Below are 16,315 nucleotides of genomic sequence, written 5' to 3'. Positions count from 1 at the left end.
TCAGCTGCCAACCCAAACAGTCGCCACTGCTGTGCGCAGAAGCGGCACACTTAGGCTGCTAACTGAACTTCCCCGTGACCCGTATGATGGAGCCAATACGACCCACCAGGAGGAATTGTTTGTGACCCTTCAGCACGTCCCACAATCCACCGTTGGTTCCCTGCCCATGCCTGGACTCTTCCATTTCTCTTCTACCAACCCATCTGTCTCATTCTTCATCTGTCCACACTTTGGATTTTTGAGTAACACAAGAGGTACTAAGGGATGCTGCCAGGCCACGGCGCTGGCCCTCGGGGATTAAGGAAAGAAAGAAGAGGTGAATAACACATAATCTTAGAAAACAGTCTTACCAAGTGGTTGTAAAACAACACTGCAACCCAAGTAAGAGTCTTACCATACTCTCAGATACGCAAGGTATGTCGGTTCCCACATAAAAGCAAATTTTTAAATTTTATTTGTTTAAAGATTTTATTTATTTATCTGACACAGAGAGAGAGAGAATTCACAAGCAGGGGGAGCAGGAGAGAGAGAAGTAGGTTCCCTGCTTGAGCAGGGTGCCTGACGCAGGGCTCCATCCCAGGACCCTGGGATCATGAGCCCAGCCAAAGGCAGACGCCTTACTGACTGAGCCACCCAGTCGGTACCCCAAAGGCAGATCTATCTATCTATTTATTTATTTATTTATTTGTCAGAGAGAGTGAGCACAGGCAGACAGAGTGTCAGGCTGAGGCAGAGGGAGAAGCAGGCTCCCTGCTGAGCAAGGAGCCCGATGTGGGACTCAATCCCAGGACACTGGGATCATGACCTGAGCTGAAGGCAGCCGCTTAACTGAGCCACCCAGGCGTCCCGGCAGATTTTTTTTTTTAAAGTTTTTACACACAGATAAAAGTATTTTTAAAAACTAAAAATGTGACTAAGTATACAGTTAGCAGGATTTCATCAATTTGAACTCCACTAATTGAGAATTTTAATTGCTTGTCTAAAATGAAGTTTAAACTAACTTTCACATTCTATTTAAAGACAGTATTTCAACACGAGAGGAGAAGATTTAGGAAAAGTGTTTTTTAACTTCTAACAATAGAAATGTGTTTAAAGGGGCACCCGGCTGGTTCAGTCAGCAGAGCAAGCTACTCATCTCAGAGGGTTGTGAGTTCAAGCCCCACACTATACAAGCCCCACATAAACCTTACTTAAAAGAAAAAAAAAAAAAAGCCTTTTCTTTAATCTCAAGAGTCTCCAGTTCAAGGCCCATGTTGGGCTCCACGCTCAGCATGTAGTCTACTTGAGAAAAAAAAAAAGGAAGGAAAATAAATGTGTTAAAGGACTCTGGCATATTAATTGCTGATATGGAAATAAATTTGCTGATTAGCTCTAATTTGCCATCTTTACAGACTTGTAAACAACTCAGAGTGCTCTCACAGCGGTTACTGCACCCGACTTCTTTCCAAAACCCTGAGAAGCTGCCTGAGGAAACTGGAGCATTCTCATTTTACACATGGCAGGAACAGAGAAGCCAAGCAAGCAACTTGCCCAAGGTCACAACGTGAGAATAAACACATCTAATGTCTAATACTCTTTCCATATGAATAGTATTTAACTCCTTTCTTTAAATTTTTTTGAAGACTTATTTGAGAGAGAGAGAACGTGCACAAGTCGGGGGGGAGGGGCAGGGAGAGAGGAAGGAGAGCAGCAGACTCCCCAGTGAGCCCAACTCAGGGCTCACAACCATGAGGATCATGACCTGAGCCAAAACCAAGAGTCAAATGCTTAACTAACTGAGCCACCCACCCAGGTAGGTACCCCTTAGCTCCTTTTTTATTAAAGCAAACCCACATAACATCAAACTAAAATATTATTACTAGCTATCCGGAATTTCTATACATACCTAAAAGAAGTTATGCCATACAGGTACCATCTACTATAAAGATTATATCTATGTTATGATTAAAATCATGTAAAGCCTTTGGGAATGATAAAGAACTAAAGGAAACAGAAAATTTTAAGCCTAGTAAGGAAAGTGGCAGGATGACAGAGGGACTTTTTTTAACTGTTACAGAATCATAAACTATAGTTTCGTCAGGAAGCTAAATTTTTAAATTTTATATTTCCTAAGTCACAGCTTTCAGCAATTTAGACTGGTTTTACTGTACTTAACTTCAAGCACACCCACCTTATATGTGAATCTCAGTAATAATAGATGATAAACTCACAGTTCAAAACTTATTTAATGAAAAGCTGATGGACAGAAAGCTGTTGGGGGTAAAATTATATGTAGATTTTCGGAACACACATCTGCTGAGTGATCAAACTACAATTATGAGGTTCAAAAAAGAAGCACTAAAAATTTTGTCATGATTTCAAAATCGACATTAATAATGTTATTTTCGGCCCACAACACACATACTCTGAGAAGATATAATGTTTTGTCAGTTTAAAACACAACCTGAGGGACACCTGGGTGGCTCAGCTGATTAAGCGTCTGCTTTCAATGATCCCAGCGTCCTAGGATCGAGTCCCCCATCAGGCTCCCTGCTCAGCGGGAAGCCTGCTTCTCCCTCTGCCTCTGCCGGTTACTCTCCTGCTTGTGCTCTCTCTCTCTCTCTCTCTGACAAATAAATAAAACTTTTTATAAATAAATAAATAAATAAATAAAGCACGACCTGAGTAAATAAACAAGTAGCCATTCAGCAAAATACGGAAGCATTTCTGAAGCCTTTTCTTCCCCTTAGCAAAGAGAAAATTACAGAAATCATTCACAAAACTAACTAGAATCAGCCCATTCAGTAGTTAAACTGTGGGAATGTTAATGTTTTAAAAGGGCCTATTCATGGGAAAAAGTCAAAGGATAAAAACTTCATATAAATTTATTATAGCAGTTTTTAATGCACCAAGCAGAACCAAAAAGGTGTTTATATTCATGTGATTCACAGACAATCCTAAATGTTGTCATTCAACAGCCAAAATGAAAGGAACTATAACTATTAAAACGTCAAAGTTTCAGCAGCCACCATGCAAGATAATATTGCTTTATTTTCTCAAGAAAGGAACAGAAAAAAAAAATTACTTCAAAATCCAGATTCCAACCAACATACCAAGAAAAGCAAAGAAGGGAGCATCTGCAATAAAACGCACTTGCCCCTTACTTTAATGTTTTAAACAAGGTTAGTTATATTGCCCCCATTTAAACTGGTAGTTTGAAGGAGGCATCAACCCGGGCCAAACTCAACGAATCTTCTAAAGGGAGCTTGCACAGAAAGGTATCAATGAAAGAACAGGAAATAAAGGTTTTTAACTCAAGACGTAAAAACTGAACTTCTTTGGGGATCTCAACTAGAGAAAATAAGATGCCAAAAAAAGAAATCTCAAATTATTTCTTCCCTTAGTCAAACGGTGAGGATGTGCAAACGTCTGATGGAAGAAATGGAGTTGAGGCGGCGGTCAGGGGCCCCCCCAGGCCCACCTCAACAGCACAGCAGACAGCTTCACCTTGAGAGGTGCTTATAAAACCGCACAGCAAGTACGCCAAAGAGAATAAAAACACAGCCGCGGAGACAGGCATCAAAAATTCAAAGAAAAAAATAGTTTTACAATGACTGAATAGTTTGTCAGTTAAAAACTTGTGACTGAATTCAATAAAGTCTCTTTTCCTGTTTCTCAGCTGAGGAAACAGATCAAGGACCTCTGAGAAAGGATCATTCAGGCAGCTCCCTGGGAACAGAGAGAAGCGCCACTCCACGCAAGGCAAGGTTAAAACACCAGACAGACTATCCAGCCACTTGCGCGACTTAAGCGTAAATAATGTAATCATTACCTTTACGTTGTAATAAAGGCACTCGAACATTAAAGTACCAGCGCTTGGGACATACCGGGCTTTGAAATTGCTTGAAAATGTGAACAGATAATCGGGTGATTCTCTACTCAAAGACTGTACTTAGATACGGCAGGTCTTTAACCGTTATTTGAAGCTCAGTCTGTATGATGCTTCCAAGTGGAGACTGTGTAGCAGGATGGTCAACAGATTCCATGTCCACAGCTACAGAATCTGGGTTTAAATCTGGTCGGCACCAGCTATGAACTGTGTGATCCTGGACAACCCCCAGGTCTCTGTGTCCTCGCCTGCAGTCCCTACATCACACACCTGATGGGAGATGTACACAGGGACAGGCACTGAGGGCAAAGAGCAGGCACTGGGCCACACAGTGAGTGCTCGGTTAAGAACCGCTGAATTAACCATCGTGTTTGCATTAGAAAGTCTTTTGGCTGAATATACGCATTTTTATAATGTAAGAAGGATCCCCGAAAAAAAAAAAAATCAGACTAGTAACTGGAACCTAACAACTGCACAGAAATGGAGAACCAGAGCACCTGAAAGGCACAGTCGATTAAGCACCTGACTCTTGATTTCGGCTAAGTCGTGATCTCAGGGTCGTGAGATGGAGCCCCATCTCCGGCTCCGCGCTCAATGAGGAGTCTGCTTGAGACATTCTCTCTGTCTCTCTCTGCCCTCCCCCATACGCACTTTCCCTCTAAAATAACTCGTTTAAAAATTTTTTTATTAAGGGCGCCAGGGTGGCTCAGTGGGTTAAAGCCTCTGCCTTTGGCTCAGGTCGTGATCTCAGGGTCCTGGGATCGAGCCCCACATGGGGCTCTCTGCTCAGCAGGGAGCCTGCTTCCTCCCTCTCTCTCTGCCTGCCTCTCTGCCTACTTGTGATCTCTGTCTGTCAAATAAATAAATAAAATCTTTTAAAAAAATTTTTTTATTAAAAAATAGAGTTTAAAGAAATGTGTAAGTACAACAAACTGAAGTTTTAAAAACATGATGTGATGTGGTATGCACATACTATGGATACCATTCAGCTTTAAAAGGAAATTGAGGGGCGCCTGGGTGGCTCAGTAGGTGAAGTATTTGCCTTTGGCTCAGGTCATGATTCCAGGGTCCTAGGATCTAGCCAGGCATCTGGCTCCCTGCTCAGCGGGGATTCTGATCTCCCTCTACACCACTCCTCCCCTACCACTTGTGTGCTCTCTCTCGCTCACTCTCTCTAAAACATAAAATCTTAAAAAAAAAAGGGGGGGGGATAGACACGTGCTACTGCATGGATGAACCTTAGAATTATACTATGTCAAAGAAGCCAGACGCAACATGACAGATACTACATGGTTCCATTTATATGAGGTGCCTAGAATAGACAACTTCATAGAGACAGAAAGTAGACTATAGAGGGCCCCAGGGGCTGGGGAAAGGAGGAGTCTAATGGGTACAGAGTTTCTGTCTGAAATGATAAAAAAGTTCTGGAAATGGACACTGATGATGACCATAACTGGGAATGTACTTAATGCCACTGAATCACATATTTAAAAACGGCTACAACAGTAAATTTCACGTTATGTAAATTTTCCCATAATAAAACAAACTATGTGAGTAAAATCTTTCCATATATTATAGGAGAGTAAGTAAATTATAATAGACGCAACTCAATTCTCAAATATCAACATGAAAACATGCTCATCTCTGGACTATAATGCAACAAAAAAAAATCTCTAACACGGCCAAAAAGTTTCCTTGCTCACCGTTTGCCTTTTACCACTTTTTTAACAAGCAAGACTTACTCCTGCTGCAGGTCCATATTCATACTTGTTATTCCTCTACCTGGAATACTCTTCCCCAGAATTTGCATGGCTCAGTCCCTGATTTTGCTCATGTCTCTGCTGCTTCCCTGCAAACCCTCTACCTAAAGATACCTAAGGAAACCACCTGCTTCTATCTGCTCCCATTCTGTCACTCCGCATGACCTTGCTCTGCCTTATTTTTCTTCACTACACTTGGCACTTTCAGAAATGATTTTACAGATTTATTTCCTTTCTTATCGCCCATCTCCTCCACTAAAATGCAAGCTGCAAGAGGGCAGCTTCATTCCTCAAGTTCACTGAAAGATTTCCAGCTCCTAAAAATAGAGCCTGGGAAATAGGGGGCTTTCAATAACTATTTTTTTGGTAAATAAGTTTTTTAAATTTCCATTTACTGGAAAACAAATATGTCATACAGAATACATTATTTTTTTTTAAAGATTTTATTTATTTATTTATTTGACAGAGAGAGAGAGAGATCACAAGCAGGCAGAGAGGTAGGCAGAGAGGAGGAAACAGGCTCCCTGCTGAGCAGAGAGCCCGGGGCTCGATCCCAGGACCCTGAGATCACGACCTGAGCCGAAGGCAGAGGCTTAACCCACTGAGCCACCCAGGCACCCCCAAAATACATTATTTTTAAGTTGCAAAATAATAAGAGTTTAATCCCATATTTGTAGGAGAAAAAAGGCAGATATAAATAAATATGACTATCTGTAGGTATGTGCGTTGTAAAAAGTACAGGAGAATATATTCTAAATGTCAAAAGTGACATTCTCTATGTGATGAGAACACATGACCATTTTCCCTTTTATTTTCTAACTTTCCTACAATGAAAGATTTGTGTGATTTTTAAAAAAAAAAAAAAAAAGATGATTTTTACCAGCAAAGCAACTACTAGAAACTCACTCCCCTTACACAGTTAGAGATATGCATAAAGACTTGGCTACTATTAAGTTCATCAGAGTTTTACATTTAATCACAAAAAAAGAAACGACCAAAAAGTCCAACATTAGTTAGATAAATTACTGTCCTCTGTAAGACAGAATATTGTACACCATTTTAAAATCTATATTGCAGGAAAAAAAATGACATGAGGAAAATGTAAGTTAAAGAACACGTAGAATATGAGGCATTTTTTTTTAAGATGTTATTTATTTGAGAGTTAGTGGGCAAGAAAGCGGGAGCAAGAGCACAAGCAGGGGGAGGAACAGAGGGAGAAGGAGAAGCAGACTCCCCACTGAGCAAGGAGCCGGACCCCGGGACTCCATCCCCAGGACTCCAGGATCACCAATGGAGTAGAAGGCAGACACTTAACCAACTGAGCCACTCAGGCGCCCCCTGATGCAAACATTTTATATGAGAGGACTGATGGCATATACACCAAAATGTTAATAATAGTTACTTCTTATTTCTTTTCTTTTTCTTTTTTTAAGTAGGCTCCAGGCCCAGCTTGAGCTCAACACGGGGCTTGAACTCAGGACCCTGAAATCAAGACCTAAGCTGACATCAAGAGTCAGATGTTTAACCAACTGAGTCACCCAAGCACCCCAATAATGGTTACTTCTTATCACTATTATTTTTACCTTTTTGCCTCTGTGCTTTGCTGTATGCAAAGGTACCAAAAGCAAACACACATTACTTTAGTACTCAAAAACATGAGCTTAAGTGACCATGTTGACAGTGCCAAAAATCGCCTTCTTGCCTTGTTTGAGCGCCATCTAGTGCTCAGGACGTATAATACCATTTTCACAATGCAGTCGAGGTTTCTACAGGTATTCTTTACAAACAGGGCATTATGTAAGCACAGAGACAAATATCACTACGCTCTGTGTCTGGCCTGATTTCTACAACTGAACAACTGATTCAAACGAGTCAGAGGATTTCTGATCTTTAGGATAAAATAGTTATCAGAAAAATTGGTTAGACTTCTTTTTTTCATCACTCAAATATTTTAGGCTAACTCTTGAAGACAAGACTAACTCCTTGAAGAAGTGGAAACTCAGACACTGTACATGCATTATGGTGTTTAATCTAGACGATAGGCATTATTTCCATTTTACAGAAGCATCAAAAGGCCCAGTGAAATGAAGCAGCTTGCCTAGATTCACAAAGCTGGTGAGTAGCGGAGCTGAGATGTGAGACGAAGTTGGGCTGCTCCAAAATCCATGCTTCCCCAACACGCTTCACTGTCTCCATTCTTTACAGATCACCAAAAAAAATCAATGCATCTTTTAGGAAAATTATTCTCATTCTCAATTAGTATACACGCATGTGGGCCTCTAAAAAACAAAACCAACACACAGACCAAAAGCAGAAACACAATCATAAATACAGAGACCTGGTGGCTGCCGGAGGGGAGGGAGGTGGAGGGATAGAGGAAATACGGGAAGGAGATTAAGAGGTTTAAGCTTTCGGTTATAAAATAAATAAATCATGGGATGAAAAGTATAGCAGAAACCATAATCGAGAATATTATAATGACATTTGGTGACAGATGGTGACTACACGTTGAGGCGAGCACTGCACAATGCACAGAATACTGAATCACTATGTTATATATCTAAAACTAGTATAATGTTGAATGTCAACTACATTTCAATAAAAATTAAATACACAAGCTATCACTATATTCCGGAGTGTTGCTCTCAGATCTAGTACTGTAAGCTCATTAAGCATTTAGGTTCAAATCAAGTATCTATTTAAAACAAAAGAACATTTAAAACACACTGTGCTATCTATTCTTCTGTTGGCCACTCAATTCCATGAGGACAGCTGCCTGCCCTACTTTCTCCTTTCCTGCTCCTTCCAATCTAACATCCAGCCCACCCAAAAAGAAATGTCCCTAAAACAATACTTCCGCTAAATCCACTAAACAAGAACCTACAGTTCTAATCCTCAGCTTTCTAATAGGTGTGGCCAAAAAAGTAAGCACCCTTCTTCCTGTCACCAGACCTGGGCAGCCCCATCACTTCACCCTGCAATACCATGAATCATGTTGGGAAGTGCCTTCAGTGATCCGTAAAATCCGTTCCCAACCTATTACACTTGTTTCTCATACCTTGCCAACACAAACTAGAAGAATTAATGGAAGTCATTTGGTCATACTTTACTCACAGCACAAGAATCACTTTTTTCTTTTTTTAAGTAGGCTCCACACCCAGCATGGAGCCCAGCTGGGGGCTTGAACTCACAAACCCCGAGATCAAAACCTGAGCTGAGATCAAGAGTTGGATGCTTGGGGTGCCTGGGTGGCGCAGTGGCTTAAACCTCTGCCTTCGACTCAGGTCATGATCTCAGGGTCCTGGGATTGAGCCCCGCATCGGGCCCTCTGCTCAGCAGGGAGCCTGCTTCCCCCCCCCCCGGCCCCGCCCCGCCTGCCACTCTGCCTACTTGTGATCTGTCAAATAAATAAATAAATTTAAATTTAAAAAAGCAACAGAAACTTATTTTTTTAAAAAATGAGTTGGATGCTTAATCGACTAGCCCCCCAGGTGCCCTCACAAGAATCACGTGTACGCAGTTATTCACTGTGGCATTTGTTTGCAAGGTAGTAATAAAATGCTGGAAGCAATCCAAATGGTTAAACTATATGGCTGTAATAATTTTGGTATATTCAGGAATGATACGTTACGTCTTCATCAAAAACAATGAGGAAGCTAATACACAGAAGGTTCTCCAAAATACAATCAAAGGAAAAAGCACAAAGTGCAAAAGCATAAGTAATACATATTATCATCTAAAACAAGGGGGATGTATGTGCATGTGTTTGTAAATGCACATTTACATGCACATGCATGAATGTTTGTGTCCCCCACCATAATATATATGTTGAAATACTAACCCCAAAAGTGATGGTATTGGTAGGTGGGTCTTTGGGGTGATTAAGTCATGAGGATGAAACCCTCACACATGGGATCAGTACCATTACTAGAAAGGCCCCCAGAGAGCTTGCTCACCCCTCCCACCGAGTGCAGAACAGAGAAGGTACTGGCTGTACACTTAGGATGACTGGTAACATTGGTTGCCTCTGGGGAAGAGAACGAGACATCCTGGAGGACAGAGGAAGAGAGACTTCCCACTTTCCTCTAAGTCTTTTGAATTTTGGACAAGAATGTGTTATCAGGTGCTTGGATGGCTCAGTTGGTTAAGCATCCGACTCTTGATTTCAGCTCAGGTTGTTATCTTGGGGCTGTGAGATCGACCCCCATGTGGCGTTCCCGGCGCAGTGGAGAGTTTGCTTGAGATTCTCTCCCCCTCTCTCTGCGCCACCCCTGCACTCACAAGCACTCTCTTGCTCTCTCTCTCAAATAAATCTCTAAAAAATAAAGAATGTGGGGCACCTGGGTAGCTCAGTTGGTTAGGCGTCTGCCTTTGGCTCGGATCATGATCCCAGGGTCCGGGGATCGAGTCCACACTGAGCTCCCTACTCAGTGGGGAGCCTGCTTCTTCTTCTCCCCATGCTTATTCTCTCTCTCACTCACTCTCTCACACACAAATAAATAAAATCTTTTAAAAAATAAAAAAATTAAAGAATGTATTATCTTTCCAGATAAAAATAAATTATAATTTTTAAAATTCCATCTACAGACACCATGGTTCTTCCATTTCTTCACACCATCTGCCAATGCCAGAGGAGGCTCTAACCTCAAGACAGGCCCCTGTGATCAACATTTTCCTCAGGCAGGCTAGTGTCCCACTGGTCCACACCCACACACAGAACTGTGTCCTGCCTCACTGTCTCTGTCCATGCTCTTTTCAGAGGCATTTGAATTCTCTCTTTCCTTTTCTCTCCCTTTCTAAATCATTCACCTCAGCTGGGGCTCTGTTCACATTCCAACACCTCCAGAACACTTTCCAGGACCCGGTAATCGTGACTATCCTACACGGCTATCCATGTACCTTCTAACACTGTTTGTTTGGAACATGATAACTGAGCCTGTAACTGAATTATTTAAAAAAACAAACACTGAAGAAGTAATACCGTGGACCCTGAACAGTGCAGGGGTTGGGAGCACCAACTCCCGCAAAGTAGAAAATCCGCATTTAACTTCTGACCCAGAACTTAACCTCTAATAGCCTAATGTTTACCAGAAGCCTTACCAGTAACATTCAGTAGATTACCACATATTATGTATATGTATATATACTGTATTCTTATAGTAAATTTAGCTAGAGAAAAGATTATGCCATTAAGAAAATCATAAGGAAAATACATTTACAGTACTCTAATTGCAGTACAGTACCGTACCGCATTTATTGGTAAAAGATCCACACTTAAGTGCACCTGCAGAGTTCAAGTCTCTGTTGTTCAAGGGTCAACTGTAATTTCTGCTGAAGGAGAGAGTAATGACCACAGATGATGCAGTCAGGGTATCTAATAAAATGAAAGCCTGATCTTAGCCTTTCTACTGAAAATCTTTCAGTGGTTCCCACTGATACTAGGACAAAATTGAAACTGCTTACTATTTTCTACAAGGCCCCTCAAATCGGCCAAACCCCCACCCCTCACTGCTTCAGTTTTGCACACCTGCCACGTTCTTCCTCACCACTGGGAGACTCTGCGGCTCCCCTACTGCGCCGGTCCTCCCCTACTCCCACCCCCTTCCCTCCGGCTCAGGACTCCGAGCATCACTCCTGCTTTGGCTGCCTCCTGAAAGGAGTGCTGGCTGAGGGACACAGGGGTAGGAAGGAGGCTTTCATTAAACATCCTTTGGTACCTTCTGGGATTTGAGCCAGAAGTGAAACAAACCTATGCCACTTCCTCCTGAAAATCTGTGACTCACCCCGTCCGATTCTAACTCAGACACTGAGCTCCTGCTTCTGCTGTGCTCATGCTTCCCTGTACTACTTCTATAACAGCTTTTACCGTAGTTCACTGCACTCATCTATTGGTTTACAGGTAGATTGTAAGTCTGTGGAGGGCAAGAGACTTGACCTAGTTCTTCACTATATCCAGAGAAGCAAGTGAATAAATAATAGCTTATAAAAAGTGAAAGGTCATCTGGCCCAGTTGTTCTCAGGGACAAGCATGACACATATTACAAATGCAATCAGCACACTCCATACATTGACGTAGGGATATTTGGATGCCCATGAACCAAAAAAATAATAAGCATAGTTCTGTTTCTTGTTTTTGCTGCTATTATTTAGTAATCTATAAATGTACAAAATCAACCATGCAAGTAATTTAAAAATATTTTATAAGAAAAATAAACAGCATATTAAACTTAACTCTTAAATTAACCCTGATTTCATTTCAGACTTTTGCTTCACAAGTAATTTTTTAAAATATTTTATTTATTTATTTGACAGACAGAAATCACAAGGAGGTAGAGAAGCAGGCAGAGAGAGAGAGGAGGAAGCAGACTCCCTGCTGAGCAGAGAGCCCTATGCGGGGCTCAATTCCAGGACCCTGGGACCATGACCTGAGCCGAAGGCAGAGGCTTTAACCCACTGAGCCACCCAGAAGCCCCCACAAGTAATTTTAATAAGGTGAAAAGTTAAAAAACTACTGAAGAACCTAAACAGGATTTTGCAACCATGCCTGGAAACGCTAACAAAATCTGATTACTCTAGTGCCAACAACAATTTATAGTAAGGAAGGATTAGATTAGTCCTAAAGGCCTTATAGTTTCCAAAATATTGGCAGACACCAGTTTTTGGCTGCAAAAATGGGCTGCACTTGAAAACCACACATAGGGGTCCAAGGAGTTTCCAGAAGTGAGCAATCTCAAAAATGTCTAGGTTCAGAAATTCACCTCCATCCTGAGTCATTCACAAACTTTGTATTTCCATCCCTGCCTCTGTCAATGAGGTGGCACCTGCCAGCTCAGAGTCAAGGTCCTACAGGTCACACGTCCAACACCAGCACTGAGGGGGCAGGAGTCTCAAACCAAGCGACAGAGGGGCACCACCACAAGTGAAGCCCCTGGGACTCTTCCCCCGACACCTGCCACATGCAATGTGTTCACTTTCTGCTTTTCACACTTTCTGAGATTCCTGCAGTACATTTCTGCATAAACTAGGGTGAATTAAGAAAAAGGAACAACGTCCAAAAGAATATATATATGAGAGCAGCAGCAGATTTTCGAGAAAGAGCAGGAATTAACAAAGCAAACTAGAGAGCCGTGGTAATTCAAACTGTGAGGCAGAGGTTTAAGAAATAGACAAAAATGGCTAACACCTTATTCACATCACTGTTTCTTAAGCAATCCATCCTGCCCCTAGTACTCCAAAGTGCCAGTTCGGCATAAGTACACGGACACACAACACACTCTTCTTCTCCAAAAGTACTTGGCTGGGGGGCGCCTGGGTGGCTCAGTGGGTTAAGCCTCTGCCTTTCTTTGGCTTGGGTCATGATCCTGAGGTTCTGGGATGGAGCTTCACATCTGGCTCTCTACTCAGCAGGGAGCCTGCTTCCCTCTCTCTCTCTGCCTGCCTCTCTGCCTACTTGTGATCTCTGTCAAATGAATAAATAAAATCTTTAAAAACAAACAAAAGTACTTGGCTATTATTTTCTTTCCTTTGCCATTTAAGTTTTAGAATCAGCTTACCAAGATCTCTCCACCTCACTCCCCCAAACCCCCAATAAAAGCTGTTGGGATTTTAACTGGAATTGCCTTCTCTACAGGTCAACCGCGGAAGAACTGACGTTTTAATGAGTCTTCGAAACCTTTAAATGTGGTATCACTCTTCATTTAGTTAAGTCTTCTGTATAGTCTTTCAGAAGACACCGCACTGCAGTTTACATACGTGAGAAGAGAATTTTTTTTGACAACAAATGATGCGATCTCTCTCTGCCCTTTTTTCTCTTAGCGTTATTTCAATAGGAGCAGCAGTACTCAGTGACAACCCCTCAAAGTTTGCTGACGCTACAGCTGGCTTCAGTTTGACATCTCCTGCCCCTCCACAGCATCTTTAATTTTCCAAGGATCTCAGAAGCAGTAGTAAGTAGTTGCTTCATATAATGTGCAACTAATCCATGCTATCCCATGAACTGCAAACTAAGGGAAAGTCCTGAGTTAGAAATTAAACTTTATTGCCAAAATATATAAATAGTTCACAAAAAGGAAATGCCAATAATCCTTAATCCCTAAACACATAAAAACAAACATAACCTTGATCACTAAAGAGAGGCAAATTGAAACCATAAGGACTACAATACACATACATACATAGATTTTTCTTTTCTTTTAATTCACCATCAAAAAGAGAAAGAGACAGACCTTCCAAGCCTGGGATTAAGGGAGAGGGAAAGTACTTGTCACCATTATACTATTTTCATTAAACTGGTAAAGGAACAGAATTAAGTGTTTACCCTTATTTAATAATATAGTAAAAACTGTATTTTATATAACCTAAATGATGAAGGAAAGCTCTTCTTTACAGAAAAGTTCCACTTAATAAATGTACAAGAAATGACCAAATTAGAAATATCACCATTCTGTTATTTTTTTTTTAAAGATTTTATTTATTTATTTGACAGACAGAGATCACAAGTAGGCAGAGAGGCAGACAGAGAGAAAGGGGGAAGCAGGCTCCCCGATGAGCAGAGAGCCCGATGCAGGGCTCAATCCCAGGACTCTGGGATCAAAACTCAAGCCGAAGGCAGAGGCTTTAACCCACTGAGCCACCCAGGCGCCCCGCATTTTGTTATTTCTTATGAAACAGGTGATTCAGACCAAAACCATCAACATTCTCAAATCTCTCAGCAAATTTAGCATAACTAAAACCACACATTTTCTGTGTCCTGATGTAATACAGTACAAAGTATATAAAATCACTCATATAATACTCTTACCAAAACTGTTTAAATTTTATCAAGCCTTTAAATCTGTCTTCCAGTTTACAGAAAACAAAAAAAATTTTTTTTTTAAATTATGGTATGAGAAGCAATCAAGTAAATCAAAAAGGTAAAACATTCTACAGAAAAACAGACCCAATTTTTTCTTAATAGCACAGGAAAAAACCTGTGGCAGGGACTGGAGAGTGAATACCTCTATTCTACATACCAACTGCACCGTACCCACCTTATTTGGTTCCTAATGTTAGCAACCTTTATAAAACAACGGGGGAAATGTCAATATGGACTGGGTAGGAGGACTTTTTATTAATTTTGTTAGGTCTAATAATGGTATTAGGTCACAGAAGAATTTTTATTCTTATTTTACTTTAAAATACTTTAGAGGGAAAAAAAAAAAAAAAACTTTAGAGGGGTGCCTGGGTGGCTCAGTGGGTTAAAGCCTCTGCCTTCAACTCAGGTCATGATCTCAGGGTGCTGGGATCGAGCCCCACATCAGGCTCTCTGCTCAGCATGGAGTCTGCTTCTCCCTCCCTCTCCCCTCTCTCTGCCACTCCCTCTGCTTGTGAGCTGGCCCGCTCTCTCTCCCCCTCTCTGTCAAATAAATACATAAAATCATTAAAAAAAAAATACATTTTACTTAACTGTGGGGGAAAACGCAAGGGATAGCAGCAGAAAAAATAAAAAACAAGGTATGTGTAGGATGCTAGCACTTGTGTTCAGACAATTTTCTAAAACTACATGCGATAAATGTTTAAGTAACCTTGTACTATTCTAGAGATTCAAAAGCAACTGCTATGAGGAATCATCTCTGGGGAAGGGAGATGGCTGGGTGGAAGAAAAGAGAAAAATGTGTTTTCTACTTGCATCTCTTTATTTTCTACTGGCACATGTACGACAGGATAGACTGATGGACAGACAGAACAGTAAAAACTTTCTTTTTTTAATAAGCATACCACACAAGTTCGTGTGGCCTTCTACATGGATTTTCAATCTCCAAGTAACCTTTTACCTGCTGGTTGGTGCAGGGAAAGAAAACGAGAGAAGCTGATTCCAGAACGGGTCGTTCTCAGAGACAGATTCTGTGCCCGATAACTTTTTTAAGTACTCATTTTTAGGAAGATCACCGATTCTGCTGCTGTTCGATCCCATCTTCTAATCTGGTAGATAACTTGCCCTTAAGCCTTCATTTCCACAAGACAACCTATAAAGAATGAAAAGAAATTTCAAACTTATTCACAATTAACCATATTTTTCCTATCTTTGACACAAAGGTAAGAAAGAAAGAAAAAAAAAATAACGGTGAACTTACTTGAAGAAATCACACTTCTATTTTTAATTATATTAGACACCAGATACAGAGTTACAAAGGAGGGAAAAGGGATAAAACCTGTCTTAGCCAACACATACACAAAAATCTCAGTCTATGCTTGTAGATCTTTGAATGGGCACACCTCTGCCTAAGAATGTATCTCGAAGCAAATCCCTAACAATGACAACTTATTACAAATTGTCTGAAAATGAGGCTCCTTTACGATGAAGGATGGTGATAGATAGACTGGATGTCTTGAATGTCCTCAGAAGGGGACAAGTAGTTGAAGTGATGACCACGTGCTACCTACAATCAGGGGAAAATGAGGCTTGAACTGAGTCCCATGCTGAATAAGAATGGGCTCCCTGTTCCAAAGCAGTCACTTAGTGTCCTTCTCGTTCTGTGGTCACACACATCAGCATTTGTTGGCATGCCTCTTCTCCTAAACCATTGGTTTTGGTGTTTTTTTGTTGTTTGGGGGTTTTTGGGGGGTTTTGGGGTTTTTTTTAATTTTTGTTTTTGTTTTGGAGGGTGGGAGGGACAGAGGGAAGGGGAGAGAGACAATGCGAAGCAGG

General features: G+C 41.2%; 1 protein-coding gene across 4 annotated transcripts in view; it reads right to left on the bottom strand.

Moving 5' to 3' along the window:
- DYM (dymeclin) overlaps positions 1-16,315 on the bottom strand; it is a 335,376-nt gene that overhangs the window by 292,721 nt on the left and 26,340 nt on the right. For 2 of the 4 annotated variants that reach the window (XM_032310930.1, XM_032310932.1), the window contains exon 2: positions 15,441-15,632. The exons of 1 other annotated variant lie outside the window; for it this stretch is intronic. In XM_032310930.1, the coding sequence (XP_032166821.1) occupies positions 15,441-15,580 (140 nt within the window). In that variant the 5' untranslated portion in view covers positions 15,581-15,632. Of the gene's footprint in view, positions 1-15,440; positions 15,633-15,818; positions 15,831-16,315 lie in introns of those variants that run through there. One more of the 4 variants, XM_032310931.1, reaches the window with a different exon arrangement.

The sequence above is a fragment of the Mustela erminea genome, chromosome 13, assembly GCF_009829155.1.
Source record: "Mustela erminea isolate mMusErm1 chromosome 13, mMusErm1.Pri, whole genome shotgun sequence".
Classification (NCBI taxonomy): domain Eukaryota; kingdom Metazoa; phylum Chordata; class Mammalia; order Carnivora; family Mustelidae; genus Mustela; species Mustela erminea.
This window is presented reverse-complemented; position numbering and strand designations above follow the sequence as displayed.